The sequence below is a fragment of the Muntiacus reevesi genome, chromosome 7 (assembly GCF_963930625.1).
Source record: "Muntiacus reevesi chromosome 7, mMunRee1.1, whole genome shotgun sequence".
Lineage (NCBI taxonomy): Eukaryota > Metazoa > Chordata > Mammalia > Artiodactyla > Cervidae > Muntiacus > Muntiacus reevesi.
Genome location: NC_089255.1, coordinates 73,884,435 through 73,906,912, shown reverse-complemented (window position 1 = coordinate 73,906,912; position 22,478 = coordinate 73,884,435). Strand labels below are relative to the sequence as shown.

The 22,478-nt window shown below is 55.0% G+C and overlaps 1 protein-coding gene across 1 annotated transcript in view; it reads left to right on the top strand.

Annotated features, from left to right (window-relative positions):
- Window positions 1-22,100, top strand: part of SPTB (spectrin beta, erythrocytic) — a 128,264-nt gene extending 106,164 nt beyond the window's left edge. Inside the window, exons 27-36 of the mRNA XM_065941784.1 lie at window positions 1,461-1,701; window positions 2,856-2,994; window positions 3,455-3,539; window positions 4,093-4,289; window positions 4,598-4,647; window positions 5,134-5,212; window positions 15,444-15,706; window positions 18,264-18,437; window positions 18,693-18,735; window positions 18,877-22,100. Of these exons, the coding sequence (XP_065797856.1) occupies window positions 1,461-1,701; window positions 2,856-2,994; window positions 3,455-3,539; window positions 4,093-4,289; window positions 4,598-4,647; window positions 5,134-5,212; window positions 15,444-15,706; window positions 18,264-18,437; window positions 18,693-18,735; window positions 18,877-19,044 (1,439 nt within the window). The 3' untranslated portion in view covers window positions 19,045-22,100. The remainder of the gene's footprint in view (window positions 1-1,460; window positions 1,702-2,855; window positions 2,995-3,454; window positions 3,540-4,092; window positions 4,290-4,597; window positions 4,648-5,133; window positions 5,213-15,443; window positions 15,707-18,263; window positions 18,438-18,692; window positions 18,736-18,876) is intronic.
- Window positions 22,101-22,478: the final 378 nt, after the last annotated feature.

Sequence of the window (22,478 nt, the reverse complement as noted above, 5' to 3'; positions counted from 1 at the left end):
GAGACAACAGCTCCAGGCAGGAAGGCAGGGAGCAGAGGCTTTCAAATGTTCTTTAGCTTTAGAACTAGTTCCCTGGTGGCTCAGACAGTGAAGAGTCTGCCTGCAATGTGGGAGACCTGGGTTTGATCCCTGGGTCAGGAAGATCTCCTAGAGAAGGAAATGGTTACCCACTCCAGTATTCTTGCCTGGAAAATCCCATGGATAGAGAGCCTGGCGGGCTACAGTCCATGGGGTCGCAATGAGTCGGACATGACTGAGAGGCTAACACTTTAACTTTAAACTGAGCCTTTCCCAAAACCCAATGCAAAGTACTTTAAAATGCAGTTTATCTGGTTGTCAGAGTGTTACAGAATCATTAGTGAGTCCACATGTAGCACTTTTCTAGCACCAGGTACTGTTCTAAGCAATACACTCAGCCACACTCTGAGGAAGGGAGTAATGTCTTCTGCCTTTTCTAGATGAGGAAAGCAGGGCATAGAAGAGTAATTAAGTTGCCTGGAAACATGCAGCTAAGCAGTGGAGCCAGGATTCAGATCCTGGCAGTCTGGCTGTAGACTCTGAAACCTTAGCCATGGGGCTGTTTAGCCTTTCCAAGTGGGAGCTGGAGGGGGGCCCAAGATCAGCCTAGACTCCCCCTTCCCATCACAGGGTGCCCCCTAAGGCACTTCTATAGGCCCATAAGGTTCTGCAAAGTCCAGGGTGATGAAAAGGTTGAGGGGGAGTTCAGTCTCTTTGGGGGTGCTCACCGGGCTTCCAGTGGAACAGGGAGAGCTGGGCTCACTTGCAGTCCTGCACTGACGCAGTGGGATTTCAGGAAAAAGCACCGAAGTATTGATAGGCGGGGCCCCTGGGTCACCAAGAAGGGGACAGCCTAGGGATTTGTCATCCAACTGGAGGTGCCTTGGGGATGCCGGAGCCCTTGAGGCAGGTACAGCCCCACCAGGGTCTCGGGAGCGAGACTTCACTGCCCTGGGGCCTGCCTCGAACAGTGGATGGCATCACGAAGAAGGATCTGGAACAGGGAGTCGAGAGACACCTCCAGTCCCAGCTGTGCCCTCTCCGAGAGTGAGTGACCTTGGGCCAGTCATGAGCCTCCCTGCGGCCCAGTTTCCTTGTTTCAGAAACAGGGGTAAGAGCGGTACCTCTTTGATGAGATTGTTATAAAGACTGAGAGTCATAAAATGTGCTTAGAGCAGTGCCCAGTATATAATTACCCTCATAATCACACATCAAAGGGCACAGAGCCCCTCTCACTCCCAAATCCTCATCAGAGCCCAAAGGGCAGTTTGGGTCAGCAGAGATGCCAGGGCAGGGAGCCCTCTCTCCAGCGCCCAGAAGTGGGGAGCCGCCAGCACCATCCTCGGAAAGGAGACCCAGAGGAAGCAGACACTCTCATCCATCATAGGCCCAAGACATGTCAGCCTGGGGAACAACAGTCAGTTTTGCCCCATCACAGGTACAGCAGTTCCAGGACGTGGCCGCCCGCCTGCAAACAGCGTACGCCGGGGAGAAGGCAGACATCATCCAGAACAAGGAGCAGGAAGTGTCTGCCGCGTGGCAGGCGCTGCTCGATGCCTGTGCCGGGCGCCGCACCCAGTTGGTAGACACGGCAGACAAATTCCGCTTCTTCAGCATGGCCCGAGACCTCCTCTCCTGGATGGACAGCATCATCCGGCAGATTGAGACCCAGGAGAAGCCCAGGTGAGAGCAGCATCCCCACCCCTGGACCAGTTTGTCCCAGAGGCTGGAGGACCAGGATGCTGCTCTGAGGGCCTGTCCTGAAGAGATGTCCCGGACTGTGGGCACGCAGGACCCCCCAAGGGGCACCTGAGGCTGGGTCCAGGCAGAATCTTAGTGGCTCAGCTGCTACTGGGAGGACTGACCATTGCAGAGTAAAGGGAATCCTGAGAGTGCTGAGAACCACATCTGTCATTCAGATTCTATCATGAGGCGCGGTGGCCGTGGTTGTCAGTGAAAATAAGTAGTTTATACGTCAAAAGCTGGGCAGGTCCAGAAGTGGTCACTCTCCCCCTGGCATGGGCTTATGAGGACCATTTCCTTAAATTTCAGGAAAGGAGCTCATTGCCTGTGAGAGATAGAGGCAGGTATGTGGGCAGTTGGCCGGGATCAGAACTCACTACACACTTTGTGCCTGTCTCTGGCCCTCTGCCTCTAGGGCACCTGTCCTGGTGGTCAGACTTTTGTATTTAACATCTTGGTAGAGCTTATCATTCACATGCCTTGCAGTTCAGCCACTTAGAGTGTGCCAGACAGTGTTTGTTTTGCATAGTCACAGTTGGACGACCATCACCCCAGTATAAGTTTAGGATATTTTCATCACCTCAAAAAGAAGCCCAGTACCCCTCAGCAGTCATCACCCCCACTCCTATCTCTTTGTAGTCCTTGGCAACCTCTAATCTGCTTTGTGTATCTAAATTTGCCTATTGTAGACTTTTCACATGAGTGGGATCATAGAATGTGTGATCCTCTGGGACTGGCTTCTTTCACTGTCCACAGTCTTTCCAAGGTTCATCCGTGTAGCATGTATCAGTACTTCATTCCTCTCTATTGCCAAATGTAACATTCCTTCGTGTGTGTGTGTGTGTGTGTGTGTGTGTGGTTGCTGCACCCCTGCCCATGTCCTGACCACTGGCCGAGGGAGGACACTAGGGCCTCAGTGTTCCTGCTGGACCAGGCAGCTGGCAGGACTTCCCGGCTGTCCAGAGAGAGAGGAGGGAGTGGGGTCAGACTCCCAGGCAGATGGGCCCCCCCCCTTCTGATTGGGACTTGGTGTCAGGTGGGCCAGAGTCACCCCGAGTCTCCCTTTTCACCAAACTCCCAACCCTGCCCCCCAGGGACGTCTCCTCAGTGGAACTCCTCATGAAGTATCACCAGGGCATCCGGGCGGAGATCGAGACCCGCAGCAAGAACTTCAGCACCTGCCTGGAGCTCGGCGAGTCCCTCCTGCAGAGGCAGCACCAGGCCTCGGACGAGGTGGGCTGGCAGGACGGACACGGGTTCTCTCCTGTTCTCGCCTCCGCTCCTGCCGGGCCAGACAGCTTCCTGGGAGGGAGCCTGTGGGCCATGGAGGCTCATCTTTCTTTCGCCCCAGGAGCACTGGGGCTCTGTTCCGGCCCAGGGATTTACAGCCTCACCAAACCCATTCAAGGAGCTGGCTGCTTCAAAGGGAGAATGGGCTCATGACCCTCCTAAACCCTCTCATGTGTGTGTGCTTTGGGCTTGGCGACCCCCACCCCCTGGGTGAGGCACATGTTAACCTCAGAGAGGTTAAGTAATGTGGCCAAGGCTACACAGCTGACAGGGCCAAGACTTGAAGCCAGGGCTGTGTGACCAAGGCCAGCCGGCTTTGCAGGGCCCTTCCGCACACCACCTCCAACGGTGGCAGGAAGGGTTACCTACCAAAGTCTGAGCCACCTTCCCTTCCTCCCCGCAGATCAGGGAGAAGCTGGAGCAGGTGGTGTCCAGGAGGGAGGAGATGAAGGAGAAGTGGGAGGCCCGCTGGGAGCGGCTCCGCATGTGTGAGTGAAGCTGGGAGCCAGGCAGTCAGGGAGGGGCGGGTGCAGGGAGGGGTGATGTCACAAGGCGGTGGAGGAGAAGACCCCACCCCACCCCGCAGCACCACTCATCGGCAGAACTCAGGGCCGGGGGCCTCGGGGGGAGAAGACCCAGCAGACACGCTGCTGGAAGCCCACCTCTGACAGCCAGCACCCGCTTCCTGTCCACCCTCTGCCCCCGCCCCCGCCTCCTGCTGGACGGGCGTCCCCATAGAGCTGTGGCCTCTCCAGGGGTCAGGGTAAGGCCCTAGTGCGTCCCAGGTGCTTGACCTGCAGCGTGTGCTGCACAGAAGCAGCTCTGTCCCCCGCGGCTGGAAACCAGAGAGGCGGGGAGAGCCCACCACTCCGATCGAGGCTGCACAAGGACCTGGTCTCTGCCGTGGCCGCTTGTGCACGTCTGTGAGGGAGGGAGACAGCCTGGGAAGACAGCCCGGCTCCACGTCTGTCTGTGCGCCGACCTCCCCTAGGCTCCCTAGGCCCGGGGGGCGCTCACAGACCCCGGGCCTTGTCTCGGCAGTACTGGAGGTGTGTCAGTTTTTCCGGGATGCCTCCGTGGCTGAAGCGTGGCTGATCGCCCAGGAGCCCTACCTGGCCAGCCGGGACTATGGACACACGGTGGACAGTGTGGAAAAGCTCATCAAAAGGCATGAGGCTTTTGAGAAATCCGCGGCCAGCTGGGAAGAGCGCTTCGCTGCCCTAGAAAAGCCCACCACGGTGAGCGGGGGGCAAGGGGGTGACCCAGAGTGGTGGACAGCCACACCTTGGGGTTCCCTCCAGTCGAGAGTTCTTAGGCAGTTTTGGGGGACCTGTGGGCAGTGTAAAGGCTGAGCAAGTGGGGAGAGTGGGAAGGAAACACGAGTAGGAGGAAGGATGGATTTTTGAAGGCAAGAGACAAGAGGGGCCGATTCTGGAAGGAATGAACATCACATGTGTCGGGTACAGGGAGCCTCTTTCAAGGAAGTCTGTCTCCAAGCTGGCTCCCCTCGTGGCTGCTCTGACTCCTTGGCCTTTTCTTTCTCTAGCTTGAGCTCAAAGAGCGCCAGACCCCGGAGAGAACCGAGGAAGAGCCTGGGTGAGTGTGAGGAGGACTGGCTGGAGCACTCTGCTGAGGGGGGGCGAGGGGGAGGGGGAAGACGATGCTTCCACTTGAAACAGGCCCCCTGACATTTTGACACACCACATGTGACCTCTCACACCTGGGTCACTGGTCAGAGAAATCCAGAGTGCCTGGAGCTTAAAGGCAGAGAAGAGACTTCATTTCCCCCCAGTCCTGGGTGTCCTGCAGTCCTCATGGGAGAAGGATGAGGCGGGTGGGTCATGGCTGCTGCACCGTCGCCCCCCTGCTCTGGGAACCAGCTGAACACGTGTTCCGGAGGCCAGGCTGCCTGGAACCAGCCTTTTCTGAAGCATCTGCCCTCACTTTGCAGATTGTGGAGTGTCTGCCAGGCTGCAGACTTGGCTTGTGTTTTCTGGGGAGGAGGTGGGAAGCCAGGCCTTGGAGATGGGCTCCGGCCTCCTAGAGGTGCTCATTTCTGAAGCGGGACATTGTTTTCCATAGGCTTCAAGAGGAGGAAGGCGAGACAGCAGGGGAGGCTCCCCGAGGTCCCCACCGAGCCACCACTGAGAGAACGTCCCCGGTCAGTTCCCTGTCCCGTTTGTCTAGTTCCTGGGAGTCATTGCTGCCAGACACCCATCGTCCCGACTAGGCTCTGTGGGGGCAGAAGGCCAGGATGAACACACTTCCACCCCACCCCCCGCCCAGAATCCTTCCACCACTCTTCCTTTTTTACTTAGCTTTTCTTAATTTCTAGAATAATTCCCCTCCTCCCCTCAATCAAGAAGAAACTGACATGCCAGCCCACTGACATGACTCTCTTAGTTTGGTTTTATCTGGTCTAATAAATTTTGTTATATAAACACATCCCCATCTCCATCAGGGGAAACAGTTTATACAGCAGGGATGATCCCCTTTTATACACTGTCCTTTCCCCCCTGACACCGTCCCTAACTCAGTACCCCCTGCACACGCACACATCCACATACACACATACTCACAAATGGACCGTGCGGTCTCCCTGCCCCAACCGTGGCATTTAGGGGAGTGAAGTGGGCACGTTCACCCTTGAGTAGACTCCTTCCACTGAAACAGAGGCCCCTCCCCACTTTGCACCTTCCTGGCCTGATGCCTGTGGGTCAGTGAGTTGGAGACAGAGATGATTCTGAGGCAAGAACAGACTTGAGGGGGCCCTTCAGGAGGAAAAGAGACCCCCAGGTATTCTGCCTCAGAGGTTTCCAACTTGTAGAAGGGAGGATAGGGAGGTGGGGGTACCCAAGGCCCAGATGTCTTCAGGGCCTTGCCTGGCATAGATCCTTTAGCTGAAAGGACCCGGGAGGTCTATGCAGGAAGTGTGGGAGGTTGTGACCCCGGTTTTGGGGAAATGTCCTGGGAGCTGCTGACTGAGAAGAAAGCAAGAGCCCAGCATGTGCCTTGCATGGCTTTGCTGTTGCATGTCCACCACCTGTGCAGGTACCTAGTTGAGCTTGCCTGAACCTTTAGGAGTTCTTGGTGGGAATTTCTGGTACGACATCAACCCCAGAAAAATGCATTTCCTGTGCAGAATCTCCGTCTGATCTAGATTTCAGCCCTTCCCACATTTCTGAGACACACGCAGACACACACACACACACACACACACACACACACCCACCACAGACACACACACAGATATACACACACACACACACACACACACAGACACACACACACACACCCACCCACCACAGACACACACACTCTGAGCTGCCTCCAGCCCCACCAGAGGCCTCCCTTTCTGAGCTGCACCAGCCCATCGTGTCCAGCAGAGGGCGCTCCTGGGCTCCCGCTGGAGGGTCTCTCCCAGGAGTTACTTCTGAAGATCCCATGGTGGCAGTGTGGGGGTCTCCGGTGAACTTCGCCCTGCACCCCCCATTTCCCAGAGACAGCCCCACTGGAAGGAGAGAGAACTCTGGTGGGGGCTGGCACGGACTGCAGACCCTGGGGCTGTGACTTCCTGCCACCTGTGCTTCAGCTGTGCGTCCAGTGTGTCTGCATGCGGTGGTGTCCCAGGTCTGCGGGTTCCTTTGTGACCGCCTGAGCCATCCATCCATTGTCTATGTCATGTACGTCTGTGCAAATGTACTTACATGTGCATCAGAGCCGCCTCCATCCCACACCTGAATGCCGCTGGATTTGGGGGGAATAAAACCTGCTTGGACCTGAGAGTCTCTCTGGAAGAAGGGAGTGAGCCCACACTTGAGACCCTTTCCAGAGAGCCAGCCACCCTGCCAGATGGGGCAAGTGGCCTGTGCACGCTACCAGGAAGAGACCAGATGGCGAATCAAATGAACACCAGGCCCAAGGCCTCAAGCAAACAAACTTCCTGCTGCTTCTCCTTTCCCAGCCCTTTGTTGAGTTTTCATGAGGATCCATGGAACTCCAGGGGGGAGAGTGGGATACCCCCTTGTTCTTTGACATGAGAAGAGTGGAGAAAGAGTCCCATGCAGGTTGGAAAACCTTTCCAGAAGCCGCAGGCCCCTCCCAGGAAGGCCAGCTGAAGGAAGGTCCGCTGAGCCTTCTCTCGGGCTGGGCCTGGCTGTCACGCTGTCCTGTCTCTGTGGTCTGCTGCCAGGGCCCTGGGGGACAGATCCGTGCTGTGTGTGGTCTGGTGTCGGGGCCCTGTGGGACAAATCCATGCTGTGTGTGCTCTGGTGTCGGGGCCCTGGGGGATAGATCCGTGCTGTGTGCGCTCTGGTGTCGGGGTCCTATGGGATACCTGTGTGCACTGCGGCTTCCCGTGAAACCCATCACTAGTGCATAACGGCTTCCTGCTTGGGGGAGCAGACCAGGCACCTGAACCCCTGTCTGGACTGCTGCACAGCCCACGGTGAGCACCCTGCCAGCCCTGCCTGCTCCCCCCTTCCCTGGTGTGAGCCCGGGTGTGTGCACACACATACACACGGGCAGGGGCTGGAGCACTATTCCACGCATTCGGTTTTTCCCTCAAGCATATCATCATCGTACAATCCATTGCCTCCATCACCTCCTAGCTTTCCATGTTAGAGCATGTTCTGATTTAAAGGGAAAAAAATCCATTCTACAGGTAAGTATGCAGAGTGCGTGAGACCAAGAAGAAACAAGTTTTCACAAATGGCAAAATTCTTGGAGTGAAATTTTGGAAGTCTGGACATTGGGTTCTAGTCCTTCATTATAGCAATGTCATGCAAGATTTTAGACAAACCCCCTAACCTTGCCCTTTATAGAGCTCTCTCTGCAGGATTACAGAAAGTCCAGAATATTCCTGTATATGAACCATGTACCTAAATAAAGGGAGGGTTGGGAGAGAAGGATTTCCCTACTTTCATGGTGTTCTCAGCTCTGAGGAACCTGGGTCAGTGGTCAGGTGCCAGCTGGTGTGAGGCTGGAGATGGGAAGAGATGGCAAAGGGCTAGGGTGTTTTCCTTGGTTGCCTGGGGGAAAGAGGAAGGCAGGGTTGAACCTCTGCTCCTGCCAAGGCCAGGGCCCTGAAGGTGGCTCTGGGGTAGCAGAGGGGGACCTGGCAGCAGGCTGAGGCTCCCCCCATGACACCCTCCACTTTATATGTCTCCCCTTCACCTGGCTCTGGGGAGGGCTTGGAGGTCCTGCTAAGCATCCTCATCTGCTTGGCTCTGGCTACCTCGGAATCCTCAGAGTAACATTTGTGGTGAGATGCTGAGGTTGATTTATGGAGAAGAAATGGTATTGCAGAGGATCTGAGCCAACCCAGGCTTGGGGGCCCCCAGCCCCGGAGCCTCTTCTGTGCCCTGTGCCTGTCTCCTGGCCTCGAGAGGGAAGCAAGGCCTGCTCTAGGAACTCTCCCAGTGGAGCTGCTCTAATGAGGAGCGAGGACCCTGAAAAGGATTGGTGCTTCTAGAGGGCTGCCACAGCAAGAAAGAATCTGCCTTCGGGGTTCACTGTTTTGGGGCAAATGTGCCCTGTCTTACTCTGAGCCTCCAGGCTGGATTCCTCTGTGGTGCAAGGACTCTGGGGCCAGGTCGCTCCAGAAAGCAACTGCCTGGATGCGTTTCATTATCAGGCCTTCATCAGGTTGTCAGGGAAAACTCTCTTAGCCAAGCACAGCTCATAGACATCACTCTTCCCCATGACCTCCCAAGACTGCCTGCAGCTGGCTTCCCCGAGGGAAGACCCGCCAACTCATCTGGGATGAATAGGAGGGTCCAGACCCCCAGGTCCCTTGTCTCTCCCTTCCAGAGCTTTAGAGGTTGATGTGGCTTCAGGCAAGCTACCGGCACTTTCGAACATGAGGGGTAGCGTCCCGGGGCTGAGTGGATGGCAGCAGCTCACCTTTCCGCCAGTGCCTGGCGGCTCCAGCTGCTGTCACCACCTCGGCAGTACCCACCCCCGCACCCCCACCCCCAGCCCCCAGCCCCAGCCTCCACGGCAGGCAGCCTAGAGCTTTGATCCGCCGCCAGAGGGCCAGACTCTGACGTCCTTAGAGGGAAGGGATGTGGGTGTGCACGCAGCAGCTGTGTTTCTTCTTGCCTGAGCAAGCTCCCTCCATCCTTTCTACCGGATGGTTTCTCCCCTCCCACTCTGAGGCCAAACTGAGCTGCTGGTTCAGGCGTTTTTGCAGCGAAGGCAAATGGTGTGTTTGTCCGTAATGAGCAGACCCGATCTGGAAAGAACGTCAGTTTTCCCACGAACCTGGGTGTGTCTGTCTCCCCAGAATGCCTGAATCAGCATGGCAGGGCTGTGTCTGCCTACAGCCTGGCACCACGCCCTGGCTCTCCGGGGAAACTGGCTCTAGGCTCTTTCTGGACATCTGTCCGAGGCTGGGTGTGCCCCACTCTCTATGCTGAGGTTGGGCATGATCTTCCTGTCCCTGCTGCTCAAAGGCAGCCCCTAAGTTTGTCTGCCAGTCCATGTTTCAGAGCATCCCAGATCCTGATAGATCCAGCATGGGACTCAGTTAACACTGAAGGCATCTCAGAAATGGGGTCGGAAGTTGCCAACTTGACTGCTGGGTGTCAGATCCAGATGGGGGAGTCAATATCTTCCTTTTGGTCCGAGTGCCTGGCTCAGAGGCATTAAGCAGCTTCCAGTTCTTCACAGCAGGGACCTGAAGAGCCCACTTTGGTTGTAGGAATGGTGAAGACAGCCCCTGAGGAAGCCTCATTCTCTCTCCCAGGATGATCATGGGGGAGACCTTCCCTGCCCAAGGGGACCCTGCGCACTCCCCTCCGTCCCCCTGGCTTCACCTGGTGGCCTTCTGCTCTGCATCCCTCCCTTGTCTTCCCTGGTTTCCAGTGACTGGACTGTCACCGCAGTCCTTCATCTCTCGGTTCAGTCGCTCAGTCATGTCCAACTCTTTGCGACCCCATGGACTGCAGGACGCCAGGCCTCCCTGTCCATCACCAACTCCCGGAGTTTACTCAAACTCATGTCCATGGAGTCGGTGATGCCATCCAGCCATATCATTTCATCTCTTAAACATCCTCCAGAAGAATTCTAACAGTCGGCCCCCAGGGCACAGGGCTGAGCCACTCCTCATGAGAGCTTCTCCCCTCGGCCCCCCAACCTAGATGACTCCCCACCTGGCCAGCCTCAGCTCTTCCCACGTGTTTCCCTCTGTTTAGAAACAACTCTATTCCCTCTTCCGGCATTTGTCTCTGCTCACCCTCCATTCCCATCTCTCTGGCTGCTCTCAACTCTTCTCTTGCAAACAAGTGTCTTTTGAACAGCCTTCCCAGCCCATCTGCTGAGAGCCTTCTCACCCAGAAAATAAAAGCCCAGACCGCAGACATTTAGGGAAGGAAGAAGTTCTCAGCTGCAGAAGTGGCCAACTTCCCCTGCGCCATCGCCTCACGGGGCTATCTGGTTGCCTAAGGCATTCAAACGTAGGTTTTGTGTGGCCTCCAGCCCCTCTTCTGGCCCTTTTCAGCATGGCTGTGACAGTCCCGCTGCCTCAGCCCGTCAGCCATGCATCTTCTGTAACAGGCTCCCCCTTTAGACCATGAACCCCGCTGGATAGACCCTTTCTCCTGAGCAGCAGTGCCTCCCCATCTCTCGCAGAAGGATTTAGTGGGAAGAGCTCAGGGTTTGGGACCAGACCACTGCATCCTCATTTCACTCAGTAGTTGTGACTCTGGGCCCGTTACTCATTCTCCCTGACCCTCAGCTTCCCTCATCTATGAGGGAAGTGACACCCACCTCTCAGAAAGGGTGTGAGGATAGGAAAAGAGAGTGTAGGGAGGACACCTGGTAGGTGGCTGCCTTCATTTTCCCTTCATTCTTTTCTCCATCTCTCACCACGGTCCTTCATCTCTTCAACGTCCCCCATAAGAATTCTAACACTCGTTGCCAAAACCCTCCCAAACCAGCCTTCCCTCAGCGCCCCTCCCTGGAGACCCGCTACACACACTCGAAGCTCAGTTCTTGCTGTGAGGTAGGTGGGCAAGACCTCTCACAGCTAAGGTCGAATAGTCTTTGGGATGCATCCTCATACCCCATTTCTCACTTACCAGCATTTCCTTTAGAGAGACATTCACTTGCGTTTCCTTGCTTGTTCATGTATCTGGGGTCACTGAGCATCTTCTAGAACACCTGCGACCCTGTGGCCACACCCCAGGTGGTTTTTCTCCCTGGTTGGAGACTAGTGGTCTGTGTGCTGGCCCCCTTATGCCACCTGCTGGCTGGGTCTGGAACTACACCTTCAACCAAGGGGTTGGACCCATCCAGTCCCCCATCTCTTTCACCTTCTTGAAAGTCCTCTGGCGGGGAGACATCTGCCTGCGTTCCCCCACCCAAGTCAGCTTCCTAGCAAGACAGGACCCTAAAAAGTCAAGGGTCCAAGACTCTGCAAAGACTCTGAGGTGGCCACGCCCTGCCCGTCTGGAGCTCAGGCCTCTCCTTGTCTGATTACAGTCCTGTGAGATCCTAAAATGTTCTCCTGTCCATGCCCTTTCCTCCCCTGATGGTCCCCCAGCAGCCAAGGTTGCCTGTCCCCTACCCCTCTCCGACGCTTTGATCCCAGCAGCAGCGCACATACCTAGCTCAGATGAGTCCTACCCACCCACCAGTCCCCTGGGCCCCCAAACCAGAGAACAGAAGCTCCAGGCTTATTCCAGGCACCATCTTGGGCCCTTCTCTCTCCTGCTCTTACTCCCACTCATGGTCTAAACTCTCCATCCATCCCGACCCAACACCCAGAGTTTTTCCCAAGTGGCTGAATCCTCCTTTTTTCAGAGTGCCCCCCAGCTCCTCTGGACAAGGGCTCTAAGCTGGGCTATCCCTCAGGTGGAATCTATGCATCCTCCTGATGCCCGAAGGGCTGGAGCAGTACGCCTGCCTTCTGCCACCTATCACAGAGGATAGAAGGGAGTCAGATTGTCTCAGCTATTCAGGGCCTTTTAATAGAACCTGCCTGTCCCTACAGCACACACGTAGCCAGCACCCCCTCCTGGCATCTGCTGTCCACTGATCCCTCTGCCTGCAGAATCTGTATCAGAGCGCAGTATGGTTCCTGGGACAGCAGGAGAAGTGCCTCCCCTGCTCTCTTAGAAGATGGCACAAAACATATTTACTCCTGGAGACTATAAAAGGAGGACCCTTTTGCCCAAGCCATGCCCCTGTCTTTCTCCTGTGTCCCTTCCCCCAGCCCAGGAGGGAGAGGAGCCCTGGGTCTGAAATGAGCAGCTCCCACCCTCATTCTTGGCTCTCTCTGAAGGCCTTAGCCTTCAGGGTAGAGGGGCGAATATGTGTTTTAAATTGTCTCTATGTGAACAGTCAAGAGAACAGAAGAAATCTTTGCATACATCAGAAAACCCCTATTTTCCAAAGCCCACCCACAACCTGGCCGCTTTTGGTCACACTGGCCATGGTCTCTGACTGTCCCTGCCAGGGAATGTGGATCAAGCACCCATCAGGAGGAAACAGAAGAAAGGTGAAATTAAGTCGGGAGGCAGTCCTGGAAATAAGTGTGTTTTCAGAGGAGAGTTCCCAAAAGGAAAGGAGCATGGAAATGAAAGTATAGGAAGAAAATGTGGATACACAAGCCTGTAATAAAACCAGTCCTGGGAAGGTAAAGGCTGAGTGAGGGGGTGAACAAGGCCGAGAGGTTCTGCTGGGTTTTCCTCCCAACATCTGCCAGGGCATCTTCCATGAGCCACGAGGGAGTGCCAGAGGGCCTGGCCTATTGCCAGGAGGGGCAGAGAGGCCAGCTGGAGAGAGAGGGTGAAAGGCTTCACTACCTCCCCGACCTCTATGCCTGAGTCAGAGGGTTGGCCTGATTGGGTTCACAGAACCCAGGCTCCCAGGCTCAACCCGCCACTCCCGCCCTTCCTCCCTGCTGGAGGATGATCCAGGCAAGGCCTTAGGGCCTCCAGATCCTTGTGGTCAATTCCGGCTCATTGCCAACACTCAAAACATATAAATACTGCAAGATGCATAAAGATGGGTGTGGCCCAGCCACAACTCTCGAGAGGCTCTAAGACAAGGAAAAGATGAGAACCCTAAGGACGTGACAAAAAGCCAGGCTTGCCCAGATCTTCAATGCATGCTCTTAACTGGAAATGAAAGCTGTGTGACCCTGGGTAAGTCACTTAACGTCTGAGCTCAGATTGTCTCATGGATTGAAGGTGTTAGACTAGAGTAGTGATTTTCAACCTTTTCCATCCATATTATTCCTTTCTTTAAATAGGATCTTAGGGAACCCCAGATTAGTTTGTTGACTAGTCCTAATTTAGGGGATACAAACATGACCAGCTTTACCTTTCTTCCAACCACTGCCGTCAAACATCTCCACTGAACCTTCACCTCCCATTCCTTACTGCCAGCTCTGGCAGACGTTGATCATTTTTAACTGTTAAAAAGCCCAATCAGTCTCTTTCAGTTTGAAGCTTCGATCTGATGTCCAAAATGGTACCCAACTCCTCTCATTCTCCATTTCTCTATTTTGGATTTGATCCAAGGTCTGAAGGACCCACAGTGGGGAGCACAGGGTCTGCTCTTTCCTGGCTCCTCCCCAGCACTCTCCTGGCCTCCATCTTCAGTTGGGACAGGGAGTAGAAAAGAGGGCAGTGTCTCCTTACTGCCTGAGGTGGCTCTGGCCCTCCTGGGCTGTCAATGGCCTTGGTCCTTCAGGTTGTCCATATACCGCCTGCTTGGGGGCTACAAGATCCTTCCCACCTGGTGCTATAAGGTCTTCAGCAATCAGACCTTTGAGGCAGTTCGGGCCAGATGTCTCCAGCTAGGCTGCCTTCCTGGGCGATTATTTGGCACATAGAAGATCCACCCATTCCTGTCCCAGCTGACATTCTTGCGCTGCACTCGAGAACAGGCTGCCTCTTGCTCTCTCAGTCTGTCCTCTTCTCTTTCTTGATGCGGTGGCACAAAAGTGAATCAGCAAGGCTCTGCATAAGGAGCTACCCAGCCAGGGGACAAAAGTCTGCTCCCCTTTCTCATAGGCACCTGACATACAGCCCATGGCTGCACTAGAAGCCCCTAACTTGGCTTGGCTGGGGGCTGGGAGCATCCTGCCTTCCCTTCAGTTCAGTTCAGTTCAGTTGCTCAGTCGTGTCTGACTCTTTGTGACCCCATGGACTACAGCACGCCAGGCCTCCCTGTCCATCACCAACTCCCGGAGTTTACTCAAACTCATGTCCATTGAGTTGGTGATGCCATCCAACAATCTCATCCTCTCTCATCCCCTTCTCTTCCTGCCCTCAATCTTTCCCAGCATCAGGGTCTTTTCCAAAGAGTCAGTTTTTTGCATCAGGTGGCCAAAGTATTGGAGTTTCAGCTTCAACATCATTCCTTCCAATGAATATTCAGAACTGATTTCTTTTAGGATGGACTGGTTGGATCGCCTTGCTGTCCAAGGGACTCTCAAGAGTCTTCTCCAACACCACAATTCAAAGGCATCAATTCTTCAGCACTCAGCTTTCTTTATAGTCTAACTCTCACATCCTTACACGACTACTAGAAAAATCATAGCTTTGACTAGATGGACCTTTGTTGGCAAAGTAATGTCTCTGCTCTTTAATATGCTGTCTAGGTTGGTCATAGCTTTTCTTTCAAGGAGCAAGCATCTTTTAATTTCATGGCTGCAGTCACTATCTGCAGTGATTCTGGAGCTCAAAAATCTCTGTCACTGTTTCCCCATCTATTTGCCATGAAGTGATGGGACCAGATGCCATGATCTTAGTTTTGTGCCTTCCATGGGGAGGTGCAGGGAGGCAAAAGCCACAGCCTTTCCCTGGGGCATTGACTACTTAGGTGGTGATTGTCCATCAGCACACTTGAGCGCATGAAAAGCTTATTAAGAAATACCAATGTGCAGACCCCACTCCAAGCTAGTTAACTCAGCATCCTGAGGATGGGTCCTGCACATGTTTTGTTAAAGCTCTCAAGGTGATTGTTAAAGGCAGCCGGGGTTAGGAACCACTGCCTTCCTCCAGCAAATCCTCACCAAATGAAGGGGGTAGGACCAGTTATCCCTCCCATGAGCTGGGAGGGTCTGGGTTTCCCTGGTGGCTCCGTGTAAAAGCCACTCACCTGCCAATGCAGGAGACATGGGTTCAAATCCTGTGGGCAAGCCCCTGGCCCAGCCCCTTCAGCTCACTCTAAGGACCTTCTGCTCCTATTGAGGTTGGAGAGGGGGAAGAGTTTGGGGAAGCAGGCCAGGTAGACACCCACAGCAGGTTGGGGGAGGGCCAGGGTGGGTCGGGGAGGGCACAAGGTGAGGTCTGCTGACCTCCCTGCTCTGCCGAGAAGTGTCCGTCCCAGGTCTGGGCCCTCAGCAAGACGCGCTCCTCCCATATGCCCTGGAGCAGGGGGAAGAAGAGAGGCCGTGGCCCCAGGACCTGCAGCCGCCACCCCCGCCAGGGCCCCACGAGGACGGGCAGGAGGAGAAATCCAGCACAGACGAGAGGCCCTCCACAGAACCCCTCTTCAAGGTCCTCGACACACCGCTGAGCGAGGGCGACGAGCCTACTACGCTGCCGGCCCAGCGGGACCGCGGGCACAGCGTGCAGATGGAGGGCTTCCTGGGCCGGAAGCACGACCTGGAGGGGCCCAACAAGAAGGCCTCCAACAGGTGTGTCCGGGAGGGGCCGCGGGGCCGCAGGATGGGCAGAGCAATCCAGGCAGTCTGTGGGTGAGGAGGCCCTCCGCCTCGAATCTGAGAGTTCCCGGGCACCTTCTGGGCCAGCTCCGGGGGGCTACTGGGCATGGTGGGAAAGCCTGTCTTCAGCCGTGGGCCTGAGTTCAAATCCTATGACCGCGTACTAGTTACTCAGCCTCTAACCTGTAACATGGGGGTGGTGCCATGCCTGGTGCAGAGCAGACACTAGCTGGTACTATGCCAGCGCAGGGCAGCAGGTAGGGCTTGGTACTAACAAGACCTACCTGTCCTTGATCCAGTCCCGTTTTTTACCCAGTCTGGGCCTCAGTTTCCCCAGCCATAAAATAGGGAAGGAGAAAGAGATGACCTAAATGCCATCTGGAGGGCCCTCCTAGGAATGATATAACCCTGAGGAATTCATTCAGAGGCAGTTGTGCCCTTGAGTGTGGTCTACCCAGGGGATGCCGCGACCCAAAGTCTCTAGGGGCCTCTGCCTTCAGGCAGCGGTCCAGGGTCTCAGAGAAACAGGGCAGCATCAAGAGGTTGAAGCCAGCTCTATTCGTAGGGCCAGCTGGCAGCATACAGAAGGCCTGGCCTGGAGGACACACCAAAGCTATTTGAAATTCCAAAAATGAATTTGGGGCCTGACCACCCTGAAGAGGCTTATTGCTTTATATGAAGGATCTGCAGGAGAGGGGAAACTAGCATTTAAAAAGTACCTACCATGTGGCGGGCATTATATTAGGACTGACAAAGTTTTCACAACCACCCTGTGATATTGAGGTTTCCATTTTCCAGATGGGGGAAACCATCTCAGAGAGGTTGTCCTTTGTCCAAGGCAGGATTTTACTCCTTAGCAACTGCCTTACTTGGGCTGCCAGCTCAGAGAAGTTGGTGAGGGCCAGATCTGAGCAGAGGATCCCTGAGCTGGTGTCAGAAATCTAAATCTGGGCTTTGTGGAATGACACTGCAGCCAGCTTTGAACGGGTCAAGTTCTCTCTTTGACCTTCCAGTCCTTCCTCCCTATGTGTCCTGCTAGTTCTCCATCATTCTGCCCTCAAAAAGGAGTGGGGAGGGGGGGGTGTGAGGAAGAGGAGGAAGAAGCACTTAATGTTTCTCAGCACTCATTACTGTCAAAGGGCAACGTGCTCTGTATTTGTCAAAGAAGGAGCTCAGGTGAACTCCTTTATGAGTGTTGGTTGTTCTCACCAAACCTCCCATTTGAGTTGAGTCTTGATTTGTGCAAATATGTTCCTTTAAAAAAAGTGCTAGCACAGTATACCAGGCATTTATCATCAATAAAACAAAATACCCCTACCACCAAAACAAAACTCAGCTCTGTTTATGTTACAGTTCCGTAGTGAGACTCATGGGCTGTAGGGAGACTCAAACCCACTCGTGTTCTTGCCTGGAGAATCCCACGGACAGAGGAGCCTGGCGGGCTCTAGTCCATGGGGTCACAAGGAGTCAGACACAACTGAATGAACACAGGCACGAGTGAGACTCAGATATGCTGGTAGCTACGAAAGTGCTTTGAAAAGGTCTTTACACTGCTGGTCTTAGACTCAATAATTCTAGAACTATATCTCAAGGTAAGATCGGAGTTATAGGCAAAGATTAAAGCATCAGGATGTTTTGTTGCTGTTGACTCTTTTTACGACCCCATAGACAGGTGTTTCCCAGGCAAGAATACTGGAGTGGGTTGCCATTTCCTTCTCTAGAGGATCTTCCCAACCAGGAATCGAACCTGCACCTCCTTCATTGGCAGGCAGATTCTTCACCGCTGAGCCATCAGGGAAGCTCCATAAGGATGTTTATACTAATACTATTTCAACTGTGGATAAATTTTCTAGTATTAAAAGGTCCACCAATAAAGGGATTACTTTTATTTATGATAGGATACCACATAGCTATTAAAATTATTTTCAAGAAATATTTGAGAATTCAAATATTTGAGTATGGGGAAATACTCATGACATAGTGTTAAACTTAAAAGTACAAAATAAAATTGAATATACAGTATAATCCAATTTTAATTATATGTGAATAGAAAAGAAACCAGAAGGAAATAAATAAAATGTTAACAATATTAGACCTTGGTAGTGGAATTACATGCAGATGATTGGGGTTTTTTTGGCCATGCCACATGGCATGTGGGATCTTAGTTCCCCCACCAGGGATCGAATGTGTGCCCCATGCACTGGAAGTGCTGAGTTTTAACGACTGGGCTGCTAGGGAAATCCCACATACAGATTACTTTTAATTGCAATTTTTTTAGCCATAAAATGTATTACAATTGATCATGGTAAAATCGGTGTAGTTAAGAAAAATGGTAAAGCTGTGGGAACTGATTATAGAGGTGCTGTGTCAGGACTGTGGCAACCCTCTCCAGTATTCTTGCCTGGACAATCCTATGGGCGGAGGAGCCTGGCGGGCTACCATCCAGGTGATCACAAAGAATCAGATGCAACTGAGCAACTGAGCATGCAAGTGAGGACTGTAACCGACCTGTCTGTGTGCACCTTCACAGGTCCTGGAACAACCTGTACTGTGTGCTCAAGAACAGTGAGCTGGCCTTCTATAAGGATGCCAAGAATCTGGCCCTGGGGGTGCCCTACCATGGGGAGGAGCCCCTGGCCCTGAGACATGCCATCTGTGAGATTGCTGCCAACTACAAGAAGAAGAAGCACGTCTTCAAGCTGAGGTGAGGCCCTGCCTGTCCACTGCTCCTTCGCTGGTGGCCCGATTTGGCCTAAGTGGCCAGTCAAGCTTCCACTGTGCCTGACCGGCTGCAGGCCTGAGGTACCCCTCGGGGATTTTTTCCAATTAGAGAGGCTGGTGGCCCTGATTTCTGCCTCTCAAGGAGCTGTGCTGCCTGTCAGGGTCCTGGTCATGGGAAAGCTCGGGAGGCTGGGGGGTTAGATCTAGAGGTGGCCACGGGGGAAACCCTTTGTCCTAGGCTGAGCAACGGCAGCGAGTGGCTCTTCCACGGCAAGGATGAGGTAAGTGCAGGGCTGCCTGGCCCTGATCCCCCCCAACAAGGGGCAGGTGGGAGAGACCCGAACCCCTTGGCCTCAGGCTCCCTCAGAAAGGGTCCTAGAGGCGCCCCGGCCTTTGCGGGTCCTGACCCTCCCGCCCTGCAGGAGGAGATGCTGTCCTGGCTGCAGGGCGTGAGCACGGCCATCAACGAGTCCCAGAGCATCCGCGTCAAGGCACAGAGCCTGCCCCTTCCCCCCATCACCGGCCCCGACGCCAGCCTCGGCAAGAAAGACAAGGAGAAGAGATTCAGCTTCTTCCCCAAAAAGAAGTAGCCTCTCGGGCGCCCGGCGGGTGAAGCCGGTGCGTCGTTGGGACGTGCAGGGACTAGCGCCTCCCTCCTCGGCAGGGCTTTCCTCCCGCCCACGGCCCGGCCGCCTGCCTGCCGCCTGCCTGCTCTGAGCTGCCGGCCGGCCGACCGGGCGCGGGCCCCGCTGCACTGCGATCGCTGCCTTCGCCCGCCCGGCCCACGCCTGCCTCCGCGCCCTCCGCCCCGCACACAGCGAGCGCGGGCTCCAGGGACGCGGCTCCCAGCTCCGCGGGCCTCAGGGCCTCCGGGTCTGGGGGCAGGAAACGGTTTTTGAGGCCCACACCCTCCTCTCCCCACCCTCCTTACGGGGCCGAGGGGCGCCAGTCCCCACCCCCCTATTCCCACACAAGCTGGAAAAGAAGGCTTGATGGGGGTTCCTCAGATGCTGACAAGTTAAAGTGAGGTCGCTCAGTCGTATCCGACTCTTTGCGACCCCATGGACCGAAGCCTTCTCCGTCCATGGGATTTTCCAGGCAAGGGTACCGGAGTAGGTTGCCATTTTTTCTCCAGGGGATCTTCCTGCCCCAGGGATCGAACCTGGGTCTCCAGCATGGCGGGCAGACGCATTACCCTCTGAGCCACCAGGGAAGAATCCTGAGATGCTGCCCACTCCGAAAGCAAGTGTTGCTTAGGGTCCTGTCCCACTCGGTCGCAGCCAGGGGAAGAGAAGAGGTCCTTGGGAAGGCCCGACCTGCCCCCAGGGGCGTGAGGAGGGAATCTTCAGGTAGCTCTGGGCCAGGGGCCGCTGCCTCCCCACCTCAGGGGTCACCGCAGCCCCTCCTCCCACAAAAAGAGGGGGCATTGTCCAAACTCGATGGGTCCTAAGTGCAAGGGGCCTCCCGCCACCTCCAGCACCTCCCTGCTGCCACTGGGCCAGGCGGTGGTTGGACCGTAAGCTCTCAAGCCGGCCCTCTTTTTCAAAACTACAACCAGAGTTTAGGGCTCAGGCCGGAAGGTGGCAGATGAGACTTCCACACTGCCCCAGGCGCCACCTCTCCACCCTGGGGTCTGCCGCACTCCCAGTAACTGCCAGACCAGCAGTACCCCACTCAGACCCCAGGTCCCAGAGGGAGATAGTGCAGGTCCCCATACGAGATGGACACCGCAGCGCCTGCATTAGCGCATCCTAAAGCCAAATACTCCCTGCGTTCTGTCTGCAGCTGGCACCACCTGAGGGTGCTGGCTGGACCGACAGCAAAGTTCACGACCTGTCACCCTGAGGTGGCAGATGCAGCCACACCTGGGTATTACAACCCACGTAACAACCCCTGGAGAACTGGGACAAATGCTGGGGCCGGAGCCACTGAGGTGTGGCAAGTACCCTTGCGCAGGTCCTCCTGAAGGGCCTGGCCTGAGTCAGGGGGCTACATGGGTATCTGCCCCCCAATCCTGGGTACAGCCAAAAGGGGTCCTGCAGCCTTTCTCCCCAGGGATAACTGTTCCCGTGCTGCCAAAGTCAGACATCCGGAGGGAACAGACCACTGGTTCCACAGTATTCTTCCCACTACCCTCTGAAAGCAATACAGCTCCGGCCCAGCATCTTAACTTGGGTTAAGTCCAAAAGAGGGCTTGAGTTGCAGGCAGCAGACACTCCCCTGGGCAGAGCAGAAAGGACCCTGGGACCTACAGTTGCTGTTTCCATCACCTTCCCCATGGGAAGGAGCCTTAGACACACTGAGACGATCCCCCAGAAGTGGGTGAGGCAAAGGCAGAAACCACAGGCATAAGCATCTGGAGTTACTAGGCCTTCCCAGGAGCCCCTAGTGCTCCAGATCAATTACTACTATGTCAAGGGAAGGCAACTTTAGCAGACCAGAACCACAGGAGGGAAGTTCTCTGACGGGGCCTGACACGTGGTCCCATCTTGGGAGCCAGGGTCTTCATGTGTCCTCTATCCACCTATCCCTGTGGCCCTCTGTGCATCCACAGGGAACCTAATCTATACCACTCACCAACCTCTCTACACCTAGGGGAAACCAAGGCAGGAGGCAAAGAGGTAGTGACACTCACCTGGCAATAACAAAGGCCTCAGGTGCACCTGAAGGCATGTCCTGCTCCAGGATAGATAGCATGCTCCTTGCTGAAGAGCAGGTGGTGGCAAGTCTCTCTCGGCTGTCCCCATGGGCCAATCTGTGGGAGCCAAGACACTAGGGGCCACCCTCTCCCCTCCACGTGTACTTCTGAAGTGAGGAATTTCAGCAAGCAACTCCACAGTCCCAAGAATGAAAGGGCCTCAAGGAAAAGCTAGGATTTCACCACCCCTGGGCCCCTGGACTGGGCAAGGACAGCAGCCAGCTGCATGAGACCTACCATCTACCGACAACTTCCCATTCCCATGCACCCCTCTCCCACGTCACACAGGCCCCAAGACCCTTGACCAACTGGAATGAAACTGCAGGTACCCAGCTTTGGAACTCTGAGCCACATGGCAGGGGGGTGGTGGTTAAGCTCCTGGCGCCCTGGCAAGGATTTTTTTCTTTTCCTCCTTATATTTTCTACTTTGCAGTCTTTTAACAGTATCCCCAAACAGCTTCAGTCCACACCAGCATATCAGGCTTCCTCCCCAGAGCAGTTTAGAGGAAGCTCCTTCTGGGCATGGTCAGGTGGTCCCCCTGCCCTCTCTTCTTCCCCTTTGTCCCCTGGCCTCAATGGACTGTGGCTGAGGGAGGTCAGGAGGGTCCTCGGGAGGCTCGGCTTCCCTGCCACCCCACCCCTCCTTCCTGCCTATCGGAGGGCACGTAGAGTCCCCAAGGGTGGCCCTGGATCTCCTTCCTCCCTTCAGTGGGAGGGGGCAGAGATCCAGAAGACCCCATGGCTCGGTCCCTTGGACAAGCAAGCTCAGGGAGGATGCAACGGAGGAGGCGGCGGCAGACGACTGCAGCCCTGTCGGGCACAGACCATGCAATCTGGGGCTGGCCCTGGGGCCGACCGGGTCTTGTCCTCCACCTGCTCAAATGTGCTTCCACGAACCAGAGGAAACCCATTTACTAGTTTTTCTAATAAATCAATAATGCTCCATAATTCTATTTGGCCTGTTTCCCTTTGAACTGGACGAAGAGGGCTGGTTAAGTAAGCAAGGTGGGATCTGTGAACCCAGGACCACCATGGAGACAGAGGTACAGCCAGGCCGATGACTTGTCCCTGGAGTATCATAGAAACAACTCTGCCCAGGTGCTGTGCTTCACTTGTGACCCTGAGAAAACTCACTGATTCATGCATTCAGCCGTCTTGTGGGACTGCTACAGGGCTTTCCGCATGGAGAGCAGGACAGAGATCTGAATGTCAGAATCCACACACCTGGGGTTCATTTCCAGAGTGAGTGCGCGTTAAGTCCCTTCAGTCGTGTCCGACTTTTTGCGACCCTAGGGACTGTAGCCTGCCAGAGTCCTTTAACCATGG